The sequence below is a fragment of the Triturus cristatus genome, chromosome 12 (assembly GCF_964204655.1).
Source record: "Triturus cristatus chromosome 12, aTriCri1.1, whole genome shotgun sequence".
In the NCBI taxonomy this organism is placed as follows: domain Eukaryota; kingdom Metazoa; phylum Chordata; class Amphibia; order Caudata; family Salamandridae; genus Triturus; species Triturus cristatus.
In genome coordinates, this window is record NC_140595.1 from 302,920,836 (window position 1) to 302,945,096 (window position 24,261).

The following is a 24,261-nucleotide window of genomic DNA, read 5'->3' on the forward strand; positions in this document are numbered from 1 at the left end:
TATTACATCAAAATTATGTTTAAAAAAACATAGAAATTCACTGAAAAAGCAAAGGTTAAAGTGACGGTAAAAAAAATCATACGTTGCTTTAACCCCTTCGCTTCTAGGCCTCCCCCTATGCTAAGCCTTTTTTTGGCTATTTGGGGCAGTTTGCACGTTTTGTCCACATAAGATATCCACGCCAAATTTGCGTCCTTTCTTCCAACATCCTGAGGATTCTAAATATACCAAGGGTTTGTGGATTCCCCTAGACCGAGAAATTAGCCAAAAAGTTTGTTTTTGGGGGTAAAAATGTGGTGCAAAAGAAAGCGTCAGGTTTTTTTCTCAACAAATAGAATCAAGGAAGGGCTTGCGGTGCTAAAATCCCCATCTTTCAGGAACAGGCAGACTTTTGACAGAAACCCAACATTTTCTACATGGTTTTGCCATTTTACTGGGACACAGTCCATTTTTCCTATTTTTTATGCTTTCAACCTCCTTCCAGTTAGTGGTAGAAATGGGTGCTAAACCCCACAATGGATCCAGAACTTCTATATATTTCTGAAAAGTAGACAACATTTTAAATTCAGCAAGAGCCAGTTTGTGTTGATCCTTCAAGGTTTTCCTATAGAAAGTAACAGTTGAAATAAAATAAATATTGAAATTCAGTTGAACAAAACAGCCATTTGTGCCTACATTTTCAATTATAACTTCTTCTGAGTATGGCAGAGTTTTCAAAGCAATATACCTTTATGTCTGCTGGACTCCTTTGCTTGCAGGCATGTATGAGACTTGTAGTTCACTAAGAACCCAAGGTACCCAGAGCCAATAACTGAGCTGCACCTTGCAATGATTTTTCATTGTGTACCGGGTATACTTCAATTAATTCAGTAAAATATAAGAGTGAAAAATGGGTATCAAAGAAACCTACGTATTTCCGAAATGGGACAACATATGGAGGTTAGAAGCAATGGTTATTTGCATAGCTCCGAATTTGTCGGTGCACATACTAACAGGTGAAATAGAGGGCATTTTTCAAAATGAGGCCTTTTTTACACACTGTCTTGCATGTGGAAGGCAGAAATGCATTTAAAGTAACTTGATAATAACACTTCTTCTACTATTCTGTGTTTCCCTAAATCTCCAGATAAAAATGGTACCTTACTTGTGTGGGTAGGCCGAGTGCCCGAACAGTAAACTGCCCAAAACGCAACGTGGACACATCACATTTTTCCACTGAAAACTGACCCCTTTTTAGGTCTCGCCTGGCTATCGCGTAAGCGATCGCCCAGCGAGACTTATGTAGGGGCTTCAGAAAATGCTTCCAAAGGCTTCCCAGGCAGATCGGGTGGCGGTTACATGCACAACCACGCGCATTCCATTTGCCACCAGCTACTTCCTGCGCGTGCGCCGCCTCACGCATTCAGAGAGATTTAGTAAGGGGCACAAGACCTTAGGAATGCGGTTTATGGCCAGTGCATGTGAGGCATTCAAGCGCGAAGCTGGCATCTGGCATTGGACTTGAAAGCAGCAGACTGCTTTTGCCAGCGTGCGCTCGGCCTCACTTCCTGCATCCCCTCTTACAACAATTAACTTTCCTTATAACTCACACCCCATATGCTCCTTCCCTCCCACCCTTCCTTTGATGTCCGCTTTTCTTGTTGTTTACAAACCACGCCGCACACTACCGCACGCCACACACTGCTGCATTACACACTCCTGCACGCCGCACACTGCTGCATGCCTCACACTGCTACACGAAACACTGCTGCACACCTCACACTGCTGCACGCCTCACACTGCTGCACGCCACACACTGCTGCACGCCACACACTGCTGCACGCCACACACTGCTGCACGCCTCACACTGCTGCACGCCTCACACTGCTGCACGCCTCAAACTGCTGCATGCCGCTGCACGCCATACACTGCTGCACACTGCTGCATTACTCACTGCTGCATGCTGCACGACACTGCTGCACGCAGCACACTGCTGCACGCAGCACACTGCTGCACGCCGCACACTGCTGCACGCCGCACACTGCTGCATGCTGCACACTGCTGCACGCCGCACACTGCTGCACGCCGCTGCACGCCACACAGTGCTGCATGCCTCACACTGCTACACGAAACACTGCTGCACGCCGCACACTGCTGCACGCCGCACACTGCTGCACGCCACACACTGCTGCACGCCACACACTGCTGCACGCCGCACACTGCTGCACGCCGCACACTGCTGCACGCCACACACTGCTGCACGCCACATACTGCTGCACGCCGCACACTGCTGCACGCCGCACACTGCTGCACGCCACACACTGCTGCACGCCGCACACTACTGCACTCCACACACTGCTTTTATGCGAGTTTATGCTACTGACATTGTAAATGACAATGCCTTTTATTTGTTTTAAAACCAAAACCTAAATAAAAGGCATTGTAATTTTACAATGCCAATAGCTCAAACTCTTATAAATGCGAGACCTATTGCATTGCAAATGCTTGTTAACAATGTGCCTAGCTGTGGATTTTGTATCCTAGCTCAGTCGGCACCTAGGGAAACCTAGCAAACCTACACATTTTAGAAAACTAGACACCCAGGGAACTCTAGGATGGAGTGACTTGGCTCTCACCAGGATCTGTTACCCAGAATCCCTTGCAAACCTTAAACTTTGTAAAAAAAAAAAAGAAATGTTCCTCCCATTTCTGTCATTGAAAGTTCTGGAATCTGTGAGGAGCCACAAACTTCGACCCACCCAGCATTCCTCCAAGTCTCCTGATAAAAATAGTACCTCACTTGTGTGGGTGGGCCTAGTGCCCAAAACACTACGTCAACACATAACATTTTTCCAGTAAAAAGTGGCCCATTTTTTGCAATGTGACTAGCAGTGGATTTTGGACCCTAGCTCAGCCGGCACATCGGGAAACCTAGAAAACCTGTACATTGTTGAAAACTAGTCACCCAAATCAATCCAGAATGGGGTGACTAGTGTGGCTCTCACCAGCATCTGTTACTCAGAATCGCTTGCAAACCTCAAACCTTGGGGAAAAAAACTTCCACCCACCCAGCATTCCACCAAGTTTCCCTATAAAAATGGTACCTTACTTGTGTGGGTCAGCCTAGTGCCGCAACAGGCAAAGGCTCAAAACCTATTTTGGAAACATCAAAATTAACTATGACAAAACTACCTGGTTTTGCATGGGTGTGACCTGTGTTTTTGGTCCCGGGCTCAGCAGCCATATAGGGAAACCGACCAAACCCAGACATTTCTGAAAACTAGTCACCTGGGGGAGTCCAGGGAGGTGTGGCTTGCATGGATCCCCCAACATTTTCTTATCCAGAATCCTCAGCAATCCTCAAATTCAGCTAAAGAAATCACGTTTTCCTCACATTTCTGTGTGGTAAAGTTGTGAGAGCACAGTGCCGGCAGAAATTTCCTACCACTCAGCGTTTTTCCAGGTCTCCTGATAAAAATGCTACCTCACTTGTGTGGGTAGGCCGAGTGCCCGAACAGGAAACTGCCCAAAACGCAACGTGGACACATCACATTTTTCCACTGAAAACTGACCCCTTTTTAGGTCTCGCCTGGCTATCGCGTAAGCGATCCCCCAGCGAGACTTATGTAGGGGCTTCAGAAAATGCTCCCAAAGGCTTCCCAGGCAGATCGGGTGGCGGTTACATGCACAACCACGCGCATTCCATTTGCCACCAGCTACTTCCTGCGCGTGCGCCGCCTCACGCATTCAGAGAGATTTAGTAAGGGGCACAAGACCTTAGGAATGCGGTTTATGGCCAGTGCATGTGAGGCATTCAAGCGCGAAGCTGGCATCTGGCATTGGACTTGAAAGCAGCAGACTGCTTTTGCCAGCGTGCGCTCGGCCTCACTTCCTGCATCCCCTCTTACAACAATTAACTTTCCTTATAACTCACACCCCATATGCTCCTTCCCTCCCACCCTTCCTTTGATGTCCGCTTTTCTTGTTGTTTACAAACCACGCCGCACACTACCGCACGCCACACACTGCTGCATTACACACTCCTGCACGCCGCACACTGCTGCATGCCTCACACTGCTACACGAAACACTGCTGCACACCTCACACTGCTGCACGCCTCACACTGCTGCACGCCACACACTGCTGCACGCCACACACTGCTGCACGCCACACACTGCTGCACGCCCCACACTGCTGCACGCCTCACACTGCTGCACGCCTCACACTGCTGCACGCCTCAAACTGCTGCATGCCGCTGCACGCCATACACTGCTGCACGCCATACACTGCTGCACACTGCTGCATTACTCACTGCTGCATGCTGCACGACACTGCTGCACGCAGCACACTGCTGCACGCAGCACACTGCTGCACGCCGCACACTGCTGCATGCTGCACACTGCTGCACGCCGCACACTGCTGCACGCCGCTGCACGCCACACAGTGCTGCATGCCTCACACTGCTACACGAAACACTGCTGCACGCCGCACACTGCTGCACGCCACACACTGCTGCACGCCACACACTGCTGCACGCCGCACACTGCTGCACGCCGCACACTGCTGCACGCCACACACTGCTGCACGCCACATACTGCTGCACGCCACACACTGCTGCACGCCGCACACTGCTGCACGCCGCACACTGCTGCACGCCGCACACTGCTGCACGCCACACACTGCTGCACGCCGCACACTACTGCACTCCACACACTGCTTTTATGCGAGTTTATGCTACTGACATTGTAAATGACAATGCCTTTTATTTGTTTTAAAACAAAAACCTAAATAAAAGGCATTGTAATTTTACAATGCCAATAGCTCAAACTCTTATAAATGCGAGACCTATTGCATTGCAAATGCTTGTTAACAATGTGCCTAGCTGTGGATTTTGTATCCTAGCTCAGTCGGCACCTAGGGAAACCTAGCAAACCTACACATTTTGGAAAACTAGACACCCAGGGAACTCTAGGATGGAGTGACTTGGCTCTCACCAGGATCTGTTACCCAGAATCCCTTGCAAACCTTAAACTTTGTAAAAAAAAAAAAAAATGTTCCTCCCATTTCTGTCATTGAAAGTTCTGCAATCTGTGAGGAGCCACAAACTTCGACCCACCCAGCATTCCTCCAAGTCTCCTGATAAAAATAGTACCTCACTTGTGTGGGTGGGCCTAGTGCCCAAAACACTACGTCAACACATAACATTTTTCCAGTAAAAAGTGGCCCATTTTTTGCAATGTGACTAGCAGTGGATTTTGGACCCTAGCTCAGCCGGCACATCGGGAAACCTAGAAAACCTGTACATTGTTGAAAACTAGTCACCCAAATCAATCCAGAATGGGGTGACTAGTGTGGCTCTCACCAGCATCTGTTACTCAGAATCGCTTGCAAACCTCAAACCTTGGGGAAAAAAACTTCCACCCACCCAGCATTCCACCAAGTTTCCCTATAAAAATGGTACCTTACTTGTGTGGGTCAGCCTAGTGCCGCAACAGGCAAAGGCTCAAAACCTATTTTGGAAACATCAAAATTAACTATGACAAAACTACCTGGTTTTGCATGGGTGTGACCTGTGTTTTTGGTCCCGGGCTCAGCAGCCATATAGGGAAACCGACCAAACCCAGACATTTCTGAAAACTAGTCACCTGGGGGAGTCCAGGGAGGTGTGGCTTGCATGGATCCCCCAACATTTTCTTATCCAGAATCCTCAGCAATCCTCAAATTCAGCTAAAGAAATCACGTTTTCCTCACATTTCTGTGTGGTAAAGTTGTGAGAGCACAGTGCCGGCAGAAATTTCCTACCACTCAGCGTTTTTCCAGGTCTCCTGATAAAAATGCTACCTCACTTGTGTGGGTGGACCAAGTGCCCATGACAGGGAAGGGCTCAAAATGTATTGTGGAGGCATCAAAATTATCGATCACAAAACGACCTGGTTTTGCCAGGGAGTCACCTGAGTTTTTGGTCCTTGGCTCGGCGGCCATCTAGGGAAACCTACCAAAGCCAGATATTTCTGAAAACTAGACATCCAGGGAAGTCCAAAGATGTGTGGCTTGCATGGATCCCCCAACTTTGTCTTCCCCAGAATACCCTACAGACCTCAAATTTAGCTATGAAATCTAATTTTTCTCACATTTCTGGGTGGAAACACAGCGCCGGCACCAATTTCCTGAAATTCAACAGTTAGTTATTTAAGTTACTATAATGCACCCCCTTACAATGCACTATTTATGACCTCACATATTACAACACTCATGACATGTTTTATGACATCATTGATAACATCAGTGATGGCAACTGGAATTACATCATTGAGGACAACACTGCATGGCGGGCGGAAGTTAGGACCACATTTACATAGAGATTGTTTGGGGGGGTCTGCTACTTTTGCGTCATTTGATGAATCTTCTCAAACCAATCTAAAAAAAAACCATTTGTCTACCTCAGCTCCTTCCTAGAAAGTTTTGTGTGATCCATGAAGTGGAGACCGAGAAAAAATGTGGGGGTCCCAAAACCAAATTTCCTCATTCAATTTCTATAGGGATTTTTGGAACGCGCTATAGCTAAAATGGCTGAACGGAATTGTACCAAATTTGGCAGGAAACTAGATCTTGGTCCGGAAAGCGTGCTTTTGTGATTTGTTGTAAATCTGTCCAGTAGTTTTGGAGAAATTAAGGTTAATAAATATTTGTATATCTAAACGGTTGGATTCGCAAGAGTACGTGATAATTCTGCTGTCACGTGAAATGAAAAATAGCACTATCTGATTGTCGAGGGATTTTTTTCCTGTCAGTATATATTATTCTGCCAGTATTCCCAAGTCCCAGTATGTTTCCTCGAGGAATCAAAACAACGTACACTCCAACGGTTAGGAAATAACAAGAATTATTCACAGCATAGATCAAGATTTTTGGCAGTGCATGAAAACGAAACACCCAACGCATTTCTGCGCTCCAGCACCTTGGTCACGGATGGGATAAACATGTTTTTCTTTGGTTTAAGTCACCCGGCATGCAAATAAAGAACATGAAGGATGGACTGGCACGTCCTAACAATACATATGCGAGGTGGCGGCAATAACTAAGTACCTATGTAGAGTAACATAGGAGGAATGAAAGCAGCCATTGGCAAAAAATCTCCTCACTCTGGCCACATTAATTGATTCATATCACTATTCAGATATATGACAATGTTCTGTCATATTATTGATGTCACTGACTATGTCATGAGTGATGTAATATGTGAGGTCATAAGCAGTGCATTGCAGAGGCATAAGTTACAGTTAGCTCAGTTAACAATAACTGCTGAATTTCTATGGTTTTGTGTGTGTAAACTCTGAACCTAGCTATAACGTCCCTTTAATCTTAGTTTTTTTAGTGTAGTTCTAGGTTTTTTTAATGCTATCTCCTAACTGTAACGTCCCTGTAATCCTTTTTTTGTGTGTGAATTTCTATGGTCTTGTAGTGGTATTTCTAACTATAACGTCCATGTACTTTTTTTGGTATTAGTGAATTTGTACCGTTTTTTAATCATATTTCCAAACTTCAATGCATGTTTATAACCTTTGTTTTTTTGACGGAATTTCTATATATTCCTTAAAAAAAAGAATATCAATAAAACACACCAAACTATAACATTACTTTAAACTTACATTTTTTAAGAAATTTTAATCGAGAACCATTTCAGGTAAAACAAAAACGTTATAAAAAAATTAAATTGCATAAGTTTAATTATTTTAAATACAAAATATTATGTTTTATGGGCTTTTTGGATTTAAGGATCTGTTGTGAACCCCCCCCCATGCATACTTCATGTTTCATGGGGAATCTGGATCCATTCCCAACCAAAAGCACCCATTTAATACAAACCTATCCTACTGCAATTTAAATAATTGTATCACTGTGTCTGTGTGGGTTTGTGTGTTGCTGTGTAAAGATACTGTGTGGGTGAGTGAAGGGCTATATGGATGTGTGAGTGATTGCATGGCTGTGTGAGTGGGTATGTGTGTAACTGTATGGGTGAGTGAGTGGGTGTGTGAGTACCTGTATGGGTGAGGGAGTGGGTGTGTGAGTGCCTGTATGGATGAGTGAGTGGGTGTGCAAGTAGCTGTATGTGTGAGTGAGTGGTTCTGTGGGTCTGTGAGTAGGTATCTGAGTGGTTGGTTGTAAGGATGGGTGAATGGGTGTCTGAGTGGCTGTATGGGTATGTGAGTCAGTGTGTGAGTGGCTGTTTGGGTGTGTGAGTGGCTGTAAGGCTAAGTGATAGATGTGTGTATATATATATATATATATATATATATCTCCTTTACAAACCTCCGAGCAAGGAGCCCCCAACCCTTCAGGGTGGCCTCTCAGCAACAGGCATGGAGAACCCTGTCAATTCACTACAGGTGAGCACAGAAAACAGAGGCCCATTCACAGAGTTGGTTCCTTTATTCAAAGTAAAATGCACCGTCAGCTTCTCTTTCCCTACATGTTTCGGCGCTCTACCTTGATCACGGGAAGAAGCCACAGCCAAGTGCTTACGTGCATGCATTTTTATAAAAAGTCTTGGGTCACATGACTGGTAAAAAATACATCTCCCACAATGCATAGGGAATTTCAGTTACATGCTGGTATTTTACTGAAAGTTCTCATTTAAAAGGCACAGTTCCCTATTTGCTCTTTTCATCCTCCGTTGCATTTTAATGTAATTATTATCCTAATGGAACCCAGTCATGGCAGTATATAATTACCAGCAAGATGTTCGAGTGCTTGGACATCTTTGAAAAAAAGGTTCTTTCTCTGGAACGATCGGTGTAGGAAGTACTCCTCACTGAATCCCTTCCAGCGCTGCTGTCTCTTTTCGCTGTGTAGCATAACCTGGGAGGCGAAATAGCAGTGTTTGGGTCATGCTCCATAATTGAATCCTTTACAAACCTCCGAGCAAGGAGCCCCCAACCCTTCAGGGTGGCCTCTCAGCAACAGGCATGGAGAACCCTGTCAATTCACTACAGGTGAGCACAGAAAACAGAGGCCCATTCCCAGAGTTGGTTCCTTTATTCAAAGTAAAATGCACCGTCGGCATCTCTTTCCCTACATGTTTCGGCGCTCTGCCTTGATCACGGGAAGAAGCCACAGCCAAGTGCTTACGTGCATGCATTTTTATAAAAAGTCTTGGGTCACATGACTGGAAAAAAATACATCTCCCACAATGCGTAGGGAATTTCAGTTACATGCTAGCATTTTACTGAAAGTTCTCATTTAAAAGGCACAGTTCCCAATTTGCTCTTTTCATCCTCCAATGCATTTTAATGTAATTAATATATATATATATTATATATATATAGTCACTGAAAAAAGCAAAGGTTACATGGACATTATAGTTAGTCTCAGATTTCACTCATACAAAACCAGTGAAATTCAGCTGTTATAGTTAGCTGAGCTAACTATAACTTATGTCCTCACAATGTACTGCTTATGACCTCACATATTACATCACTCATGACATGGTCATTGACATCACTGATGATATCTCAAATGACATCGCTGATGACATCTAAAATGACATCACTGATGACAGCATCCAGTGAGTGTATTTTGTAAGAGTTTCTGAGTGTGAAAAATAATACCCAAGTTAACTTTGTATACTAGGTGCACTACTAATGAGTGATACTACTTCTAACATATATTATATGAATGGCTGTATGACTGTGTGAATCTGTGTGTGAGTGGGTGTCTAGTGTCTTTATGGGTGTATGAGTGTGTGTGTGTGGCTGTATGGGTGCATAAGTGGGTGTGTGAGTAGCTGTGTGGATGTATGATTGGCTCTATGGGTGGGTGGGTGGATGTGAGTGGCTGTATGGATGGGTGAGTGGATGTGTGAGTGACTGTATGGGTGAGTATATAATCCTAACAATGGTTCAAGAAGCAATTTTGTTTCAAATTACACAATACATATATTCTCTTCCAATTGGCAAACAACACAATCAAAATATTTTTTTAAAAACTAAAGAGAAAGAAAAAAGGAAGAATACCCAATGCAAAAAATAATTTATACAAAATAATGACCAATTTATTACATATTCTAAAACAATTAGAACAGTTACGATCAATACAGTGTGCTGGTATACAAACAATAAATATTACAAACCAGACAGGTGGCAAACGAAACAATACACGTTACAAGAGGGAACAACATAAACAAAATTGATGTGTCCTTCGTTAGTTTTATGGCCACATAAGCGCCGACGGCGTTTCGACCACTGTATAATTACACAGTCATCATCAGGACAAAAGGTTCCATTGAGCGTTAAATATTTCTATATAATATAAAATACATATGAAAAAAGTTGCATATGGGTTACATGTGTTAAAAAGTAGGCTACTTCCATAAGAAAAGCATACTAAAGAAGAAATTAAGAGTGGAAATTAATAAAATAGCAGTGGGAAAAAGCCAAATGATATGAGATAAATGCAAGAAATATCCCACAGGAATAGAAGAGAGCATTAGTGATATCTTGGAGGTTCGCTTGTACAAACACAAGTACATAAGGTTGGCCTGTTCTTTTAGACAGGTGAAGTTTGTTTGATTATTCTAATTTTGGTGAAGGTATTTTTTCTTTTTGGGGCACTGGGTATGGACAATTGAGTACTGCTCTCTTCTATTTCTGTGGGATATTGCTTGCATTTATCTCATATCATTTGGCTTTTTACCACATCTATTTTATTAATTTCCACTCTTAATTTCTGAGCATATGTGAGAGTGTTTGTATGAATTTGTTAATGGGTCTGTAAGTGGTTGTGTGGGGGGTGTGTGTGAGTGCTTGTATGGGTGAGTGAGTGGCTGTGTTGAGAGACTGTATGGGTGAGTGAGTGAGTGTGTGAGAGGTTGTATAGGTTAATAAGTGGGTGTGTGAGTAGCTGTATGGGTGAGTGTGTGGCTATATGAGTGGTACTTCAGGATTGAGGGTATTCACCTTTTGAGGGATCTCCTTCAACTCAATGACTGGATGGTGCACCTCAACCTCAAGGACGCCTATCTGACCATCCTGATTTTTCATCCCCATCGCCGATTCCTCCAGTTTCAATGGAAGGGACGGACCTTCAAGTTCACCACTCTTCCATCTGGCCTGTCATCCGTCCGTGATGTTTTAGCAAAGTAATGCGCCCGTAAATGGTAATGGTAGAATTCCTTAGGTATCTGGATATTTGCCTCATCATCTATTTAGACAATGTTCTCCTGGTGGATCAATGCCTCCAGAATCTCTTGGAGCATCTACAGATGGCAGTCACCCTATTGGAGTCTCTCTGCTTCATCATCAACCAACAGAAGTCGGTCCTTATGCCCACCCAGTCTCTGGTATTCCTGGTTTTGTGGTGAACAGGCACAAACTGCGTCGGATGGCAGTCAGACCATCCACCTCCCTACGTCATATAGCGAGGGTGGTGGGACTGCTGTCATCCTCCATCCAGGCCATCTTCCGGGGGCACCCCCATTACCGTGCCCTACAACTGCTCAAGGCTTTTCACCTCCAGAGAGCGCTCAAATACTCCCAAGTGGTGGTCCCATTAACAAAGTAAGCCCGGGAGGAGATATAGTGGTGGCATGCCCACATGGAGGCATGGAACAGCCGTTCAATACTCAGCTTTCTCCCGTACCTAGTCATAGAATCCGACGCTAGCTGGATGGGCTGGGATGCAAGGTGTGGGGCATGATCCACCGGCGGGAGATGGTTCTCTCACGAAAAATCTATGCTAATCAATTGCCTTGAATTACTGCTAGGTTCTTTTGTGGTCCAGTGTTAGACCAAGGACCAAGCGAAATGCTGTGTCCTGCTCAAGATGGGCAACGTAGCGGCGGTGTACTATATACACCATCTAGGGCATTCTTGATCCAAGGTCTGTATTGGACCTGGCCAGCAATTTCTGGGATTACTGCCTCATGAATCAGGTCTCAGTGACAGAGGAATACCTCCTGTGTATATCCAACCAAGTAGCCGATTGGCATTCCTGACAAATGACGGACATAAGTCTTTGGCAGTTGCACCCGTCAGTCTTCCAGTCCCATTATGCCAAATGGGGCCTGTTCTCAGTGGACCTCTTTGTGTCACCTCTTGACCATCAACTTCCCAGGTACTTTAGTTGGCGGCTGAACCCTGAGTTATGGATGCTTTTCTTTAGGACTGGCATCCGGAGCAGGGTATGCTTTACCCCATTTGTGATAATAATGCTGCTCTCTGCCCAGGTATGGAGAAAGCGGGCAGACATGGTGTTAGTGACTATGATTTGGAGATTGCAAGTCTGATATTGGGTTCTACTGGAACTTTCTTGGGATTTTTAAATGCCTCTACCCCTCTTTCTGGATCTCCTCCGTGATCCAGAGGGGAATTGCCCTCATCTGGTGTTGGAGAGGTCTCTACCTCCTACAGCATGGAGGACTAGAGGAAACGCTGGAAGGTTCTAGGGCTTTCGAACCATGCTGTGTCTCTTCTTTCTAAGGCATGGGCTGACAGTACCATCAAACGGTATAGACCGGCATAGGCTCGATGATTGGGCCGGTGTCACCAACGACACCTGGATCCGGTGGGGGCAAACATTGTCCAGATCTTGAATTTTCTCACTTTCTTGGCCTTGGAGGGTCTGGCCTAAAAGTTCCATCAACACCTTCTAGTTGGCGATATCAGAAGGTCATACACCAGTGGGTGATCATCTGGTGGGGAGCAATCCTTGGAGAAAAAGCTTAGGCGGGCATCCGATTATAACTTCCTCGGAACCTAGGTATTTAGCGCTATGGGACGTCAACAAGGTCATCAATCTTTTCTTGTCATGGCAGTCCAATAAGTATCTTTCAATGAAGGAGATAGCTGCCAAATTGGCTACCCTGTTATGATTGTTTTCATGTCGAAGGGTCTCGGATGTCAGAGCACTGGACATTACGGGTAGAGTATTTACCCTAGATGGGGTCACTTTCTATGTTTCACGACATACAAAATGTAATTCACATGTGGTTTCTGACCTTACTTTTCCCAATTCCCCAAAACTGTGTGCTGTGTGGTGTCTAAAAAGGTATGAGACTATGACGGTTGATATCCACCCACATGGTGAAAGACAATTCTTGATTGCCCTCAGGAAGCCGTATAAGGTGGTCTCCTCACCCACCGATGCTAGATGGGTTTGATAGGCTATGCATGAGCTGACATTGATACTAAAATATTTGCTGCATACTCTGTTAGAGCAGCCATAGCTTCAAAAGCGTTCTCTCTCTTGGGACTCACCTGGAAGATATCCTCAATGCAGCGAACTGGTCTTCAGACTCTACTTTTAAGAGGTTTTACTTTAGGCCAGTCCCTGGCATTGTGTCGCTGGTAGTGGAGAAGCTTTAAACCAGCTTAATCCTCAACCCCGGTCCTGACATAGAAAAAATATTTCCTAACTATCGTAACAGAAAGTTTCAATTCTATCAAGGACGCGAAGGCGAGGCTTAACACACCCGTTATTGCATGTAGTTACACCCACCCTGGATGAGACAGTCGTCGTTAAGGTGGGTATAATTGTGCTTTCAAGTTGGTAGCATAGATTTATATGTGATTGATATATAAGACTCTGATGCTTACTTAAGGATTTCATATAACATGTTATGAAGTTGCAGGTATGGGATTTTCATTTGCATATGTTTATTTTCATTCAAGATCTGATGAGTCTAACCAGGAATGAAGATGACTTTTCTCAGTTTCGGTCGCAGGAAGAAACAGAAGGCAGAAAAAGGAACAAAGGACTATCAAGGGGTCCTGGACACTGTTGATTAAACATTGATTTAATGTTAAATGTTGACTTTTTCCCAGGGTTCATGGGAAATTAAATCTTTGTTGTTTCTTTACATTGCTGCTGTATAACAAAAAGTGAAGGAAAGTACAGCTTAATCCTCGTCTCCGCTTCCTTAATAGAATTGAAACCTTCTGTTACGATAGCTATATATATTTCTTCGCGTTAAAAAAAAATACAGATTCACTGAAAAATACAACAAAGGTTACAGGTACATTGTACTTAGGTGTACGTTTTACCCACGCATACCCTGGACGGGATATTCTCCAACTTCAGTAACCTCCACTTTAGGTGCCTTCTCCCATTAGCCTGGTCCGATCATTGCGCAGTTAAGTTTGATATACGGCTAGACATTCCTGGCAAGGAAGCCGTTAATCGAAAGAACTATATAAAAATCCGAGCCTGGAATAAGCTGAAGGAAGTCCCATTTAACAAAATGCTATCGTCTCCAACAGATTGTGTGCTGGATGACGTGGACAGTGCTTGCCAACACTATACGGGTTGGTTGCAGCGGGCTTGTGACAGTTTAGCACCGACCAAAGAACTGCGACCGAAGAGAGCACAGCCTTCGGCCCCCTGGTACTCACAGGAATTGAGAACTCAAAAGGCCATCTGCAAGAAACTTGAACGTGCGTGGAGGAGAAATTATAATGAGGCTGAGCGGAAAGCGTATAGATCCAGCCTTCATACCTACAAACAGATAATTGCTTCTGCTAAACAAATATATTTTGCTGCTCAGATTTCAGAATCTAAAAACTCAGCAAAAGAACTGTTCAAGACTGTCAAACTGTTGGCCAAGCCCTGTCCAACCTAGCCAACAACTCTGTGAGGAGCTGGCCAACTTTTTTCTGACTAAGGTAGAACGCATTTTCGAGCTCTTTAACAAGGGATGTAATGACACTCTGGAGTTGTGGATGGAAAGCCCAGGGCCTGAGCTTGTTGCTGGCCCAATTTTCGATAAATTTCGGACCATTCCTATTTTAGATACTCAAACTGGCATGAGGGAAATCAACTCTGGCTCCCCTTTTGATCCCTGTCCCAGTAGAGTGGCAAAACTCGCGTCAGGCCCGATTGGAGTGAAGCCTACGAGCATATTTAACCTCATGTTCGAAACCGGCCGATTTCCTAGGCAATGGAAACTTGCTTTCATCCTACCACTCCTAAAAAAACCTAACCTGCCTTCAGATGACCCCAATAGCTTCCGCCCGATTGCCAGACTCCCCCTTCCGGCTAAACTGGTTGAAAAATCCATGAACAAGCAACTTAGTCTCTTCCTAGCCGAAACTCAAGCATTCGACCCCACACAATACGGATTCAGGCCAGGTCATAGTACAGAATCTGCCTTGATCAAAGCTACGGAAGAAATCAGAGAGGCGGTGGACCAGGGAGGGAAAGCAGCGCTGATCCTGCTTGACCTGTCGGCAGCTTTCGACACCGTCCACCACTCTTATTACTTATTAGATCTTTTCTCACAGACAGGAAACAAGTGGTCACCTTGGGGGAATTCCATTCTAAACCTTTTTCCACACCCTGTGGCGTCCCTCAGGGGTCATCACTTAGCCCCACGCTATTCAATATTTATGTGAGCGCTCTGGCCCCTGTGATCAGCGCTTATGGATTTGGGATCACTTCTTACGCAGATGATACCCAAATCGTGGTCTCTTTGACACCAGAGGGTGAGTTAGACACGGAAAAGTGCCTACAGGACTGTATGCTAGCAGTGGGGAGCTGGATGGCGATGAATTGCCTCAAACTAAATTCAGATAAAACAGAGGTTATTCTGTTCGGAAATATTACTAATTTCTGGACCCCTGCCTGCTGGCCGGACTCTCTTGGCACGCTTCCAGTCCCGGTCGTCAAAGCAAAAAACCTCGGCATAATCCTGGACGATAGATTGACCTTGGACTCTCACATTAAAGAGGTGACTTCCAAAACCATGTATACCATTAGGATGCTGAGGAAAGTGCTACCTCTGCTTCCCTTGGACAGTAGACACACAGTGGTCAGGGGGCTGGTACTTGCCAGATTGGATTACTGTAACGGTCTGTATTTAAATGCGCAAAGTAGAGCATTGAGCAAACTTCAGATTCTACAGAATGCTGCTGTCCGCCTCCTCACGGGCGCTTCGAGATTTGCCTCTGCGTCCGCAGGAAGAAAAACCCTGCATTGGTTACCAGTCAATAGCCGCATTCAGTTCAAGGCCCTGACCCTGACCTTTAAGGCTCTGCATGGCCTAGGCCCAGATTTCTTAAAGAATAGATTACACTGGTATGTGCCAGGCAGAAACCTACGTTCTAAAGAAGCCAATCTGGCGCAGGTCCCGCGCATCAGGAAAGCTCGCTGGGGAGGCAGAAGTTTTGTCTACGGGGCTGCCAAGGCCTGGAACGAACTTCCTTTGTACCTTAGGTCGGCAACGGACTTGCTGTCTTTTAGAAGGGAACTCAAGACTTGGCTGTTCCGTAATGAATAATTCCGATCTCCTCTTCCATCTGCCTCGACTCAGCTTCCTCAGGATCTTGCTAGACAGCGCCAGGACGCTTCCGGGTAATTGTCGCGCTATATAAAAACCAATCACATAACATAACAAAACCATAGAAATTCAGCAGCTATAGTTATACTTATCTAAAGAAACTATAACTCGTGCCGTTAAGTAACTTTAGGCCACAAGTTTTAGTATCTTAACATAATTCTAACTATAACTGCTGAAAATCTATGGTTTTGTGGGGGTAAAACGTAAACCTAAGTATGACGTCCATGTAACATTTGTTTTTTTCAGTGAAAATATATATATATATATATATATATATTTGCTGCTGGAATATCAATAAACCATGCTTATTGAAACTGAGCCCAGGCGGTCCTTTTTTGGGTTTGACGCTACACCGTAAACAGAAAAAGGACTGGTATGTGTGTATATATATATATATATATATATATATATATATATATAGAGAGAGAGAGTCCTCGTAAACTTTCCGATCCCACCAAGGGCATAAATACGAGCGGAGACCCAATTTTGTGCAAAATACGTTTATTTTATCTCGCATGTAGTCCGCCATATATATATCCGCAGTCACAAAGTTTCACCCTCTGCCGCACCACTCGTCCCGGGTGCATTCCCAGCGGTGGTGAGCTGCAATATCAAAGTATGTCCATTAAAGAAGGCGTTGTGCCGAAACGTGTCTGTCAGTGCTTTGTGACTTACTGATTAAAGCACTTTGCAAAAAAAAAGCCTACCCGCGAGTGCATCTGTTACTGACTTGTCAGAGGGATAGTTGGAAGCAGAAGCGAGGAGGCCGTATTGTTGTAAATTAAGGCAGAATGTGATTAAGCATTTACTGAAAACATTAGTGTTTCCCTTTTATCGTGTTTTCCTCATTATGTTGGCCGAAGTCTGGACTCCATTTTGTATTGACATGCTGCCATGTGTTCGCCACGAGGAGAGTCCGACCTCTGTGTTAGTTGCTCTTGTAATCTGCCTAGCAACAGGTTATAAATAGCTCTTCCTTGTCCGTCTGGCGCATGCCCATACTTGACCACATCTGTTATAATTAGCTTTGCTTGACCATGTGTTTTCGCGGGCCCAAGGAGTGTGTTAGCTCCGCCCATGTATTGATTCGGTATCGAGAATGACCATAAATGGTAATGTTCTTCAACTCTGTGGTATCCACCCACTCATGAGCCCCTTTGCTGTGTATAAAAGGGGACTGTGTATGCAAGTTCTTTGTGCTACTCCTTGCAATACTGAAGAGTGTTGTGTGGATTGTAGGACCACCCTTAAGGGTTAATAAACGTTGTTTTTGTACTTTGCAGTTTCCGTGCCAACTTCCTTATAGATTTCGTTACAGAAGAGCGAACCCTTGTCTCTTGCGGGCCTAGCTGGGGCTTGTATTCATCAATTGGCGCCCGTCACGTGGGGCTCATCGGCGACTCGGATGCTCGAAGGACTGGTCGCGACGAAGGTGAGGAGTTTGGCCGGGGACGTGATCACTGCCAGCGGCGTCTTAGCCTTGGCATCCCGAGGTTTTTCTTCCTTCCCTTCCGAGCTGACCGTCTGGGTGACGCCGGTCATCGACTGAGACCTCTTCTGTCGGTCCTGCCGTGAGAGCCGTTTGGGCGATTGTGGAGCTTGGCAGTTGGAACCTGGACTCTTGATTGGTAAGAACCGTTGTACGGTACTTGCTCCGAGTTTTGAAGCCTGGTCTGGCTATTTGAGTTTGATTGATGGTGACTAGTCATATTTTGAATTTGTCTTTGTGAAAATATATGCGTTGCAACACATATAGGCAGGTAATGTGGAGAAATTTCTCCGGAGCTGTGTAAACTTTGAACGGCGCAACGATTAAGTGCCATTTTTCTTGATAATACTGCATATTTTGCATTATTCCTAGCATGCCTGCTTTTAGCGCACTTCGTAAGTGGTGCTGCTGTCTTGGGAACCGGTTGAACCTCGAGGAATCTGCTCCAGCTCCCCCAGAGGGGACTCCTAATAGGGATATGTACGTGAAGCATGGTCTTTCTTCCATAATGTACAGCACGTTATGGAGGAAATATACTAGGAAGGATCCTGAGTTGCGATGGCCTTTGTATGGATCGTTTGATATACGTAAGATTGAGTATGTGGAGCAGTGTATGTGTAAGCGACGTGCTCGTCAGGATATGTTTGAGTGTGTGCGATTATGGGTGAAGGAAGTGCGTGAGCGAGAGAAACGTGAGAAAGCGCTGTTTGATAAGGAGCAGCGAAAGAATGATCATATGCGAGCGCAGGAAGCGAAGCGTCGGGAGGACAAAGAGCAAACGGACAGACAAGAGAAAGAGCGTAGGCTACAAGTTTCGGGTCAATATGTTGTTCGTCAGCCGCTTTATCCTGTCCTTAATAATCCTGATGACGATTTTTATTTACTAGATCGCTCTCCGCCCCCTTATGTTGGCGCATCTGCTCCACGGCCGCAAGATTCTGGCCCGGCTCCGGGTAAGGTCGACACACGGTCCATGTTATCGGCCGAGCATATGGCTGAGCTTCGGAAACTTTCCCTCCGTGCACTTAAGGGCAAGATGTCTATGGATGAGTTGTTCCATGCTTGGGGGTCGTGGCAAGATAGAGAGAGGGTGTATTTTCTGTCTCATTTTTCAGAAGAAGTAATTGCAGCTTTCCGAAAATATTCTAGTGTCCTTGAGCCTGACGACGTGTCTTCGGATGCCGGAGCATTACGTAATGGTGTTTTTTCTCCCCCTAAGGCTTCTGAGGCGGCTCGGCGGCTGTTCGCTTTGCGGGACGAGGTACTGGCCCTTAGAGAGAAAGCACGTCAACAAACGGAGGAGGAGAAGCAGTCGGATTCGTCTGCAGCAGGGGACCACCCATCCGCCTCCCAGTCAGATAAGGATGACATAGTGCATGTTAAACCAATGCGAGAGGCGGCGCCTTTGTATGTTCCTCCTAAGGGAGCGGGGACTAGCTCGGATGTTAACTCCGCTGATGCCAGGGGATATTTTGTATATAATTGGGTTTATACTCCATGGCATAGGGCCGATGTTATGGCATTAAAGAATGCATTGCCTGACCCCCGCAAGAATCCAGCGGCCTTCTATGAAGAAGTCGAGGGGGCCTTGAATTCTTGCATTATGACCTTGGCGGATATAGACCTGTTCTTTGGCCTTATCCTACCGCCGGATACGTGGCGCTCTGTCCGGAAGGTAGATGATGCGGTTGCCTTCAAAGCCCGGTGGTCTGACCTTGAGGATGAGGATAGGGAACGGAAGCCCGCACAGAAACCACCCCAGAATATTCTAGATCTCCCTGCGGCTATTGTGGCTAAGTTGAAGACGATTATCCCCCCTAAAAAGATTGACTGGAATATGTTAGCAGCATGTAAACAGAAAGTTGACGAGTCAGTCGCGGACTTCTTTACGCGTTTTGAGGAAACGTTCCATGATTTTAGTGGCCAGTCGCTTACTGACGACACGGGCCGCCACCTTTTTGCGGACAAATATGTGGCTAACCTGCTACCGGCAGTTGCGGCCCGGTTAAAAGCGAGTGAGAGTTCTTGGTCCTCCGCGACACCGACGGCCCTTCTGACCATCGCCCAGTATTATGAGCGTCAGGAGCACGAGGCGAAGGGCCAGGAGGAGAAGAAATCGAAAGATCTTAAAACCAAAGTGATGTTAGCACAAGTATATGGCCCGCCCCGCCGGGGTAATAATAATAGAGGAAGGGGTGGATCTTATGGTCCCCCTTCGGGCCGATCTGATTTGAATAGGAACCAGTGTGCGTATTGCAAACAATTGGGCCATTGGGCCAGGGATTGCCCAGCGTTGCGTGCTTCGCGTCAGGGGCACACTCCGGGTGGCCCGAGAGGTAGAGGGGGCTTCTCGAACTTTAGAGGGAATTCCAACGATAATGTCCGTTTCGATACTGCTGGACAGCACCGAGATAGCTCAAATGTTTTTGATCGCCAGCATCAGTATCATGTATCGGACATCGATCGATCGGGATATCATGATTCTCAGCATGCATAGGAATGCGTAGGATGGGGGTCCGAATCAGTTGAGGTGCCGGTCGATCAGACGGGTCCTTATGTATCGGCTGAGGTTTTAGGTTCTACTGATCAGTTCCTAGTGGATACAGGAGCGACACGTAGTGCATTGTCTAGGTACTTGGTTCCGGGGGCTCCCCCATCCGGCTCGATAGTTACATCGGTAGGGTTTGACGGTACACTCTCCCGAAGCCCTCTTTCACAGCCCCTTGCATTTAAAGTTGATTGTTTTTCTGCGCCTTGTCCGTTTCTGCTTGCTCCGTACACACCGGATAACATTATGGGCCTTGATATGTTAAAGTACTTTAGGGCTACAATCCGCTGCTCCCCTGAGGGTGTGAGGGTGATCTTAAATGACAACTACCCCCGGTCTGGGCGGATGTGTACGATATCAGAGGATGCGTTGTTGGCTACCCTCCCCCGAGCTTTATGGGCGACTTCGGACACAGATGTGGGACAAATGGTGATTCCTCCGGTCCACATTAGTGTCCAGGAGGGGGCGGTGCTACCACGCCTCCCGCAGTATCGTATTTCCCAGGAGGGCGAGGAGGCTCTCATACAGATTGTGCAAGATTTGATCGCGGTAGGAGTAGTGGAAGAAGTTCCCTATAATATCTGTAACAGTCCGATTCTCCCTATTCTGAAAAAGGACACGGATGCAAAGGTCTATCGGTTTATAATTGATTTGAGGGAGGTGAACAAGATCGTGATACCTCAGTATCCGGTGGTTTCCGATATCACGACGTTGCTTACCTTGGTCCCGCCTACGGCGACCATGTTCTCAGTGATTGATTTGAAAAATGCCTTCTTTTCTATTCCCATTCACCCTGATAGCCGATTTCTTTTTGGGTTCACATTAAACAATAGATCTTATCGTTTTTGTAGAATTCCCCAAGGCTATACAGAAAGCCCTAGTATTTATAGTCAGGCTTTGAAGCGACAGTTGGATTCCTTTGCCTTACTCGAGGGGGTCGCCCTCATTCAATATGTCGATGACATCTTGTTGGCGGCTGACACCCTGGAGTTGTGCGAGAAAAGCACGATAGCCTTACTTTCCTTTTTAGCATCCCACAATCATAAGGTCTCTAGGAAGAAATTGCAATTCTGTAGACCAAAGGTGACTTATTTGGGTCACCTTTTGTCTAAGGAGGGGCGTGCACTCACACCAGATCGTATCCAAGTAATTTTGGACACACCAAGGCCATCCACGCAGAAGGATGTGCGTGCATTTTTGGGCCTTGTTTCTTTTTGTAGACAGTGGATATTGGGGTTTTCACACATAGCTAAGCCATTACTAGCGCTCTTGACAAAAGACACGCCCATCCCGATCCCCTGGTCAGATGAGTGTGACGCTGCTTTTCAGCAATTGAGACAGGCCCTTTGTTCGGCACCAGTGTTAGGGACCCCTGATTATGCAAAACCCTTTTCGTTGTATGTGCATGAGAAAGATGGATGTGCATTATCAGTCTTAGTGCAGATGCACGGCGATAAGCAGCGCCCTTGTGCATACTTTTCGGCTGTACTTGATCCTGTCGCCCGAGCATTGCCAGGGTGTTTTCGCTCGGTTGCAGCGACAGCTGTGTCAATACGGCAGAGTGAAGGAATTGTATTGTCCCATAAACTGTTGGTGTTAGTTCCCCACGCTGTTGATGCCCTGCTTAATCAAACAAAGACGCAGCATTTGACCAGTGCCCGTTTAACGGGATATGAGTTGACGCTTTTAGCTCCTCACATTACGTTAAAAAGGTGCGTGACATTAAACCCGGCCACATTGTTGCCATACCCCGAGACCCAGCCTGAGGCACAGAAAGCGCATGATTGTATTCTTGTGACTGAGGAACAAACAAAGGGTCGTATTGATCTCCAGGATACGCCCTTTTCAGATGTAGATGGAGAACTGTGGGTGGATGGATCATGCCTGAAGCTACCAGATGGTACGACTTCAGCAGCGTATGCAATTACCACACTGCAAACAATAGTGGAGACAGCACGCATACCACAGAAATCAGCTCAAGCAGCGGAACTGATAGCGTTAACACGAGCGTGTGAGCTCAGTACAGGATTGTGTGTGAATGTTTACACAGACAGCCGCTATGCCTTCGGAGTAGCGCACGATTTCGGCCTACTCTGGAAGGAGAGAGGGTTTCTAACGTCACATGGGGTGCAGATAATGCATGGGGAGTTAGTCCACAATCTTTTAACTGCATTGACATACCCAAAGAAAATTGCCATTGTCAAGTGTAGTGCCCATAGGAAAGTAGTTGATAAGGTTGGAGAAGGGAATGCGTTAGCGGATCGAGTAGCACGGGAGACTGCGATGCAGCCCGGTACTACTGCCATGTACGTAGTGAAGTCACAGGTGGAGAGATGGCATGATGCGAAGGAGGAAGTGCGAGAAATACAAAAGACCGCTTCTGACAAAGAGCGGGAACAATGGGCTAGCGAAGGAGAACTGGATGACGAGGGTTGCTGGAGAAATAAGCAGATGGATAGATGGAAATTACCCACGGCTTTTGTACAACCTATGGTCCAGATGGCACATGGGCTAGCACATGTTGGAGCTTCCGCAATTGTGAAATTGCTTACCCAAGTCTGGGAGCATCCAGAGATTGCTAGCACGGCAAAGAGGGTGGTGCAGACCTGTATGATCTGTCTGAAGTATAACCCAGGGAAAGGCACGCGAACTCCAGCAGGAGGATTTGCGACACCCACTGCACCCTTTGAGGTTCTGCAGATGGATTACATCCAGCTTGAGCGCTGTAACAATTTGAAGTATGTTCTAGTAGTGGTTTGCGCCTTCAGTAAATGGGTTGAGGCGTACCCTGCGAAAGACAATACTGCAATGACTACAGCGAAGCTATTGCTGAAAGAGTTTTTCCCCCGATACGGCGTCTGTAGACTTCTGTGGAGTGATAATGGCCCTCACTTTGTAGCAGATGTTATAAAGTATGTCTTGAAGGGCCTAGGCATCACCCAGAAGTTCCACGCCGTGTTCCACCCTCAGTCTGCAGGACTAGTCGAGAAGTATAATGGTACACTGAAGCTTAAGATCGCCAAAATTCAAGCTTCAACATCTTTGACTTGGCCAGACGCCTTGCCACTGGCGTTATTGTCAATTAGGTCGGTGCCACACTCTCGAACCGGCCTTACACCCTATGAGATTGTATTTGGACGCCCAATGAATATTTGGGGTCCACCAAGGCCTAAGGCTGTGTATGATGTACCTTGTGTGATGATGAGTGATTATCTGGCACAGTTAACGGATAACTTGGTTTCTATTCATCAACAGGTCCGAGAGGCGCTCCCTGATCGGTCTACCGGTGAAGGACATGGTCTCCGGCCTGGGGATCATGTCATGGTGAAGGTCTTCGACAGAACGAATAGTTTGGAGCCGAGATGGGTCGGACCTGAGCAAGTTCTTCTTGCAACGAGGACGGCAGTGCGAGTCTCGAACAGGAAGAATTGGATCCATTCCTTGCACTGTCGAAAGGTACCGCCCGGATTGGTGGAATCTGCTGTGCTGACCGATCAACGAGACATCTTAGCAGCAGAGACAGGCCGTGCTGCAGAGCCAAACGACGCTGAGGAGCTCTTTCCGGACCATACGACTTCTGGAGGAAGGCGATATCATCTGCGACCAAGGAAGTGAGGTTTCCAGTACCGGGACATACTGTCAGAACGGCCCTTGGGTTAGTGAAACGGAGAGCCGATGAGGCAAGGGGGGGGGATCAGCCCTGCATTAGTGTAGCGACACCCGTCTTGGCCCGCTGGTGAAGAAATCAACCGCTGCCCAAGGGGAAGAGTTCTGACAGACTTTTAGTTTCAGGAAGATATTAGGGTATTGTTTCCTTTGACATGGAGAAGAAGAAAATTTTTTGTGCGTTGGGGTTCATGCTAACAGTAGCTATCGTTGGTATAACCACATGGTTTGTGGAGGAGGCAACTCCTG

General features: G+C 46.1%; 1 protein-coding gene across 3 annotated transcripts in view; it reads left to right on the top strand.

The window, feature by feature from the left end:
• LOC146775930 (receptor-interacting serine/threonine-protein kinase 2-like) overlaps positions 1–16,372 on the top strand; it is a 765,942-nt gene extending 749,570 nt beyond the window's left edge. For all 3 annotated transcript variants that reach the window (XR_014972009.1, XR_014972010.1, XM_085637725.1), the window contains one exon: positions 13,647–16,372. Coding sequence is in view for 1 of the 3 variants with exons in the window: in XM_085637725.1 (XP_085493851.1) it covers positions 13,647–13,652 (6 nt within the window). In the remaining 2 variants the exon portion in view is untranslated. The remainder of the gene's footprint in view (positions 1–13,646) is intronic.
• The last annotated feature ends 7,889 nt before the right edge of the window (positions 16,373–24,261 follow it).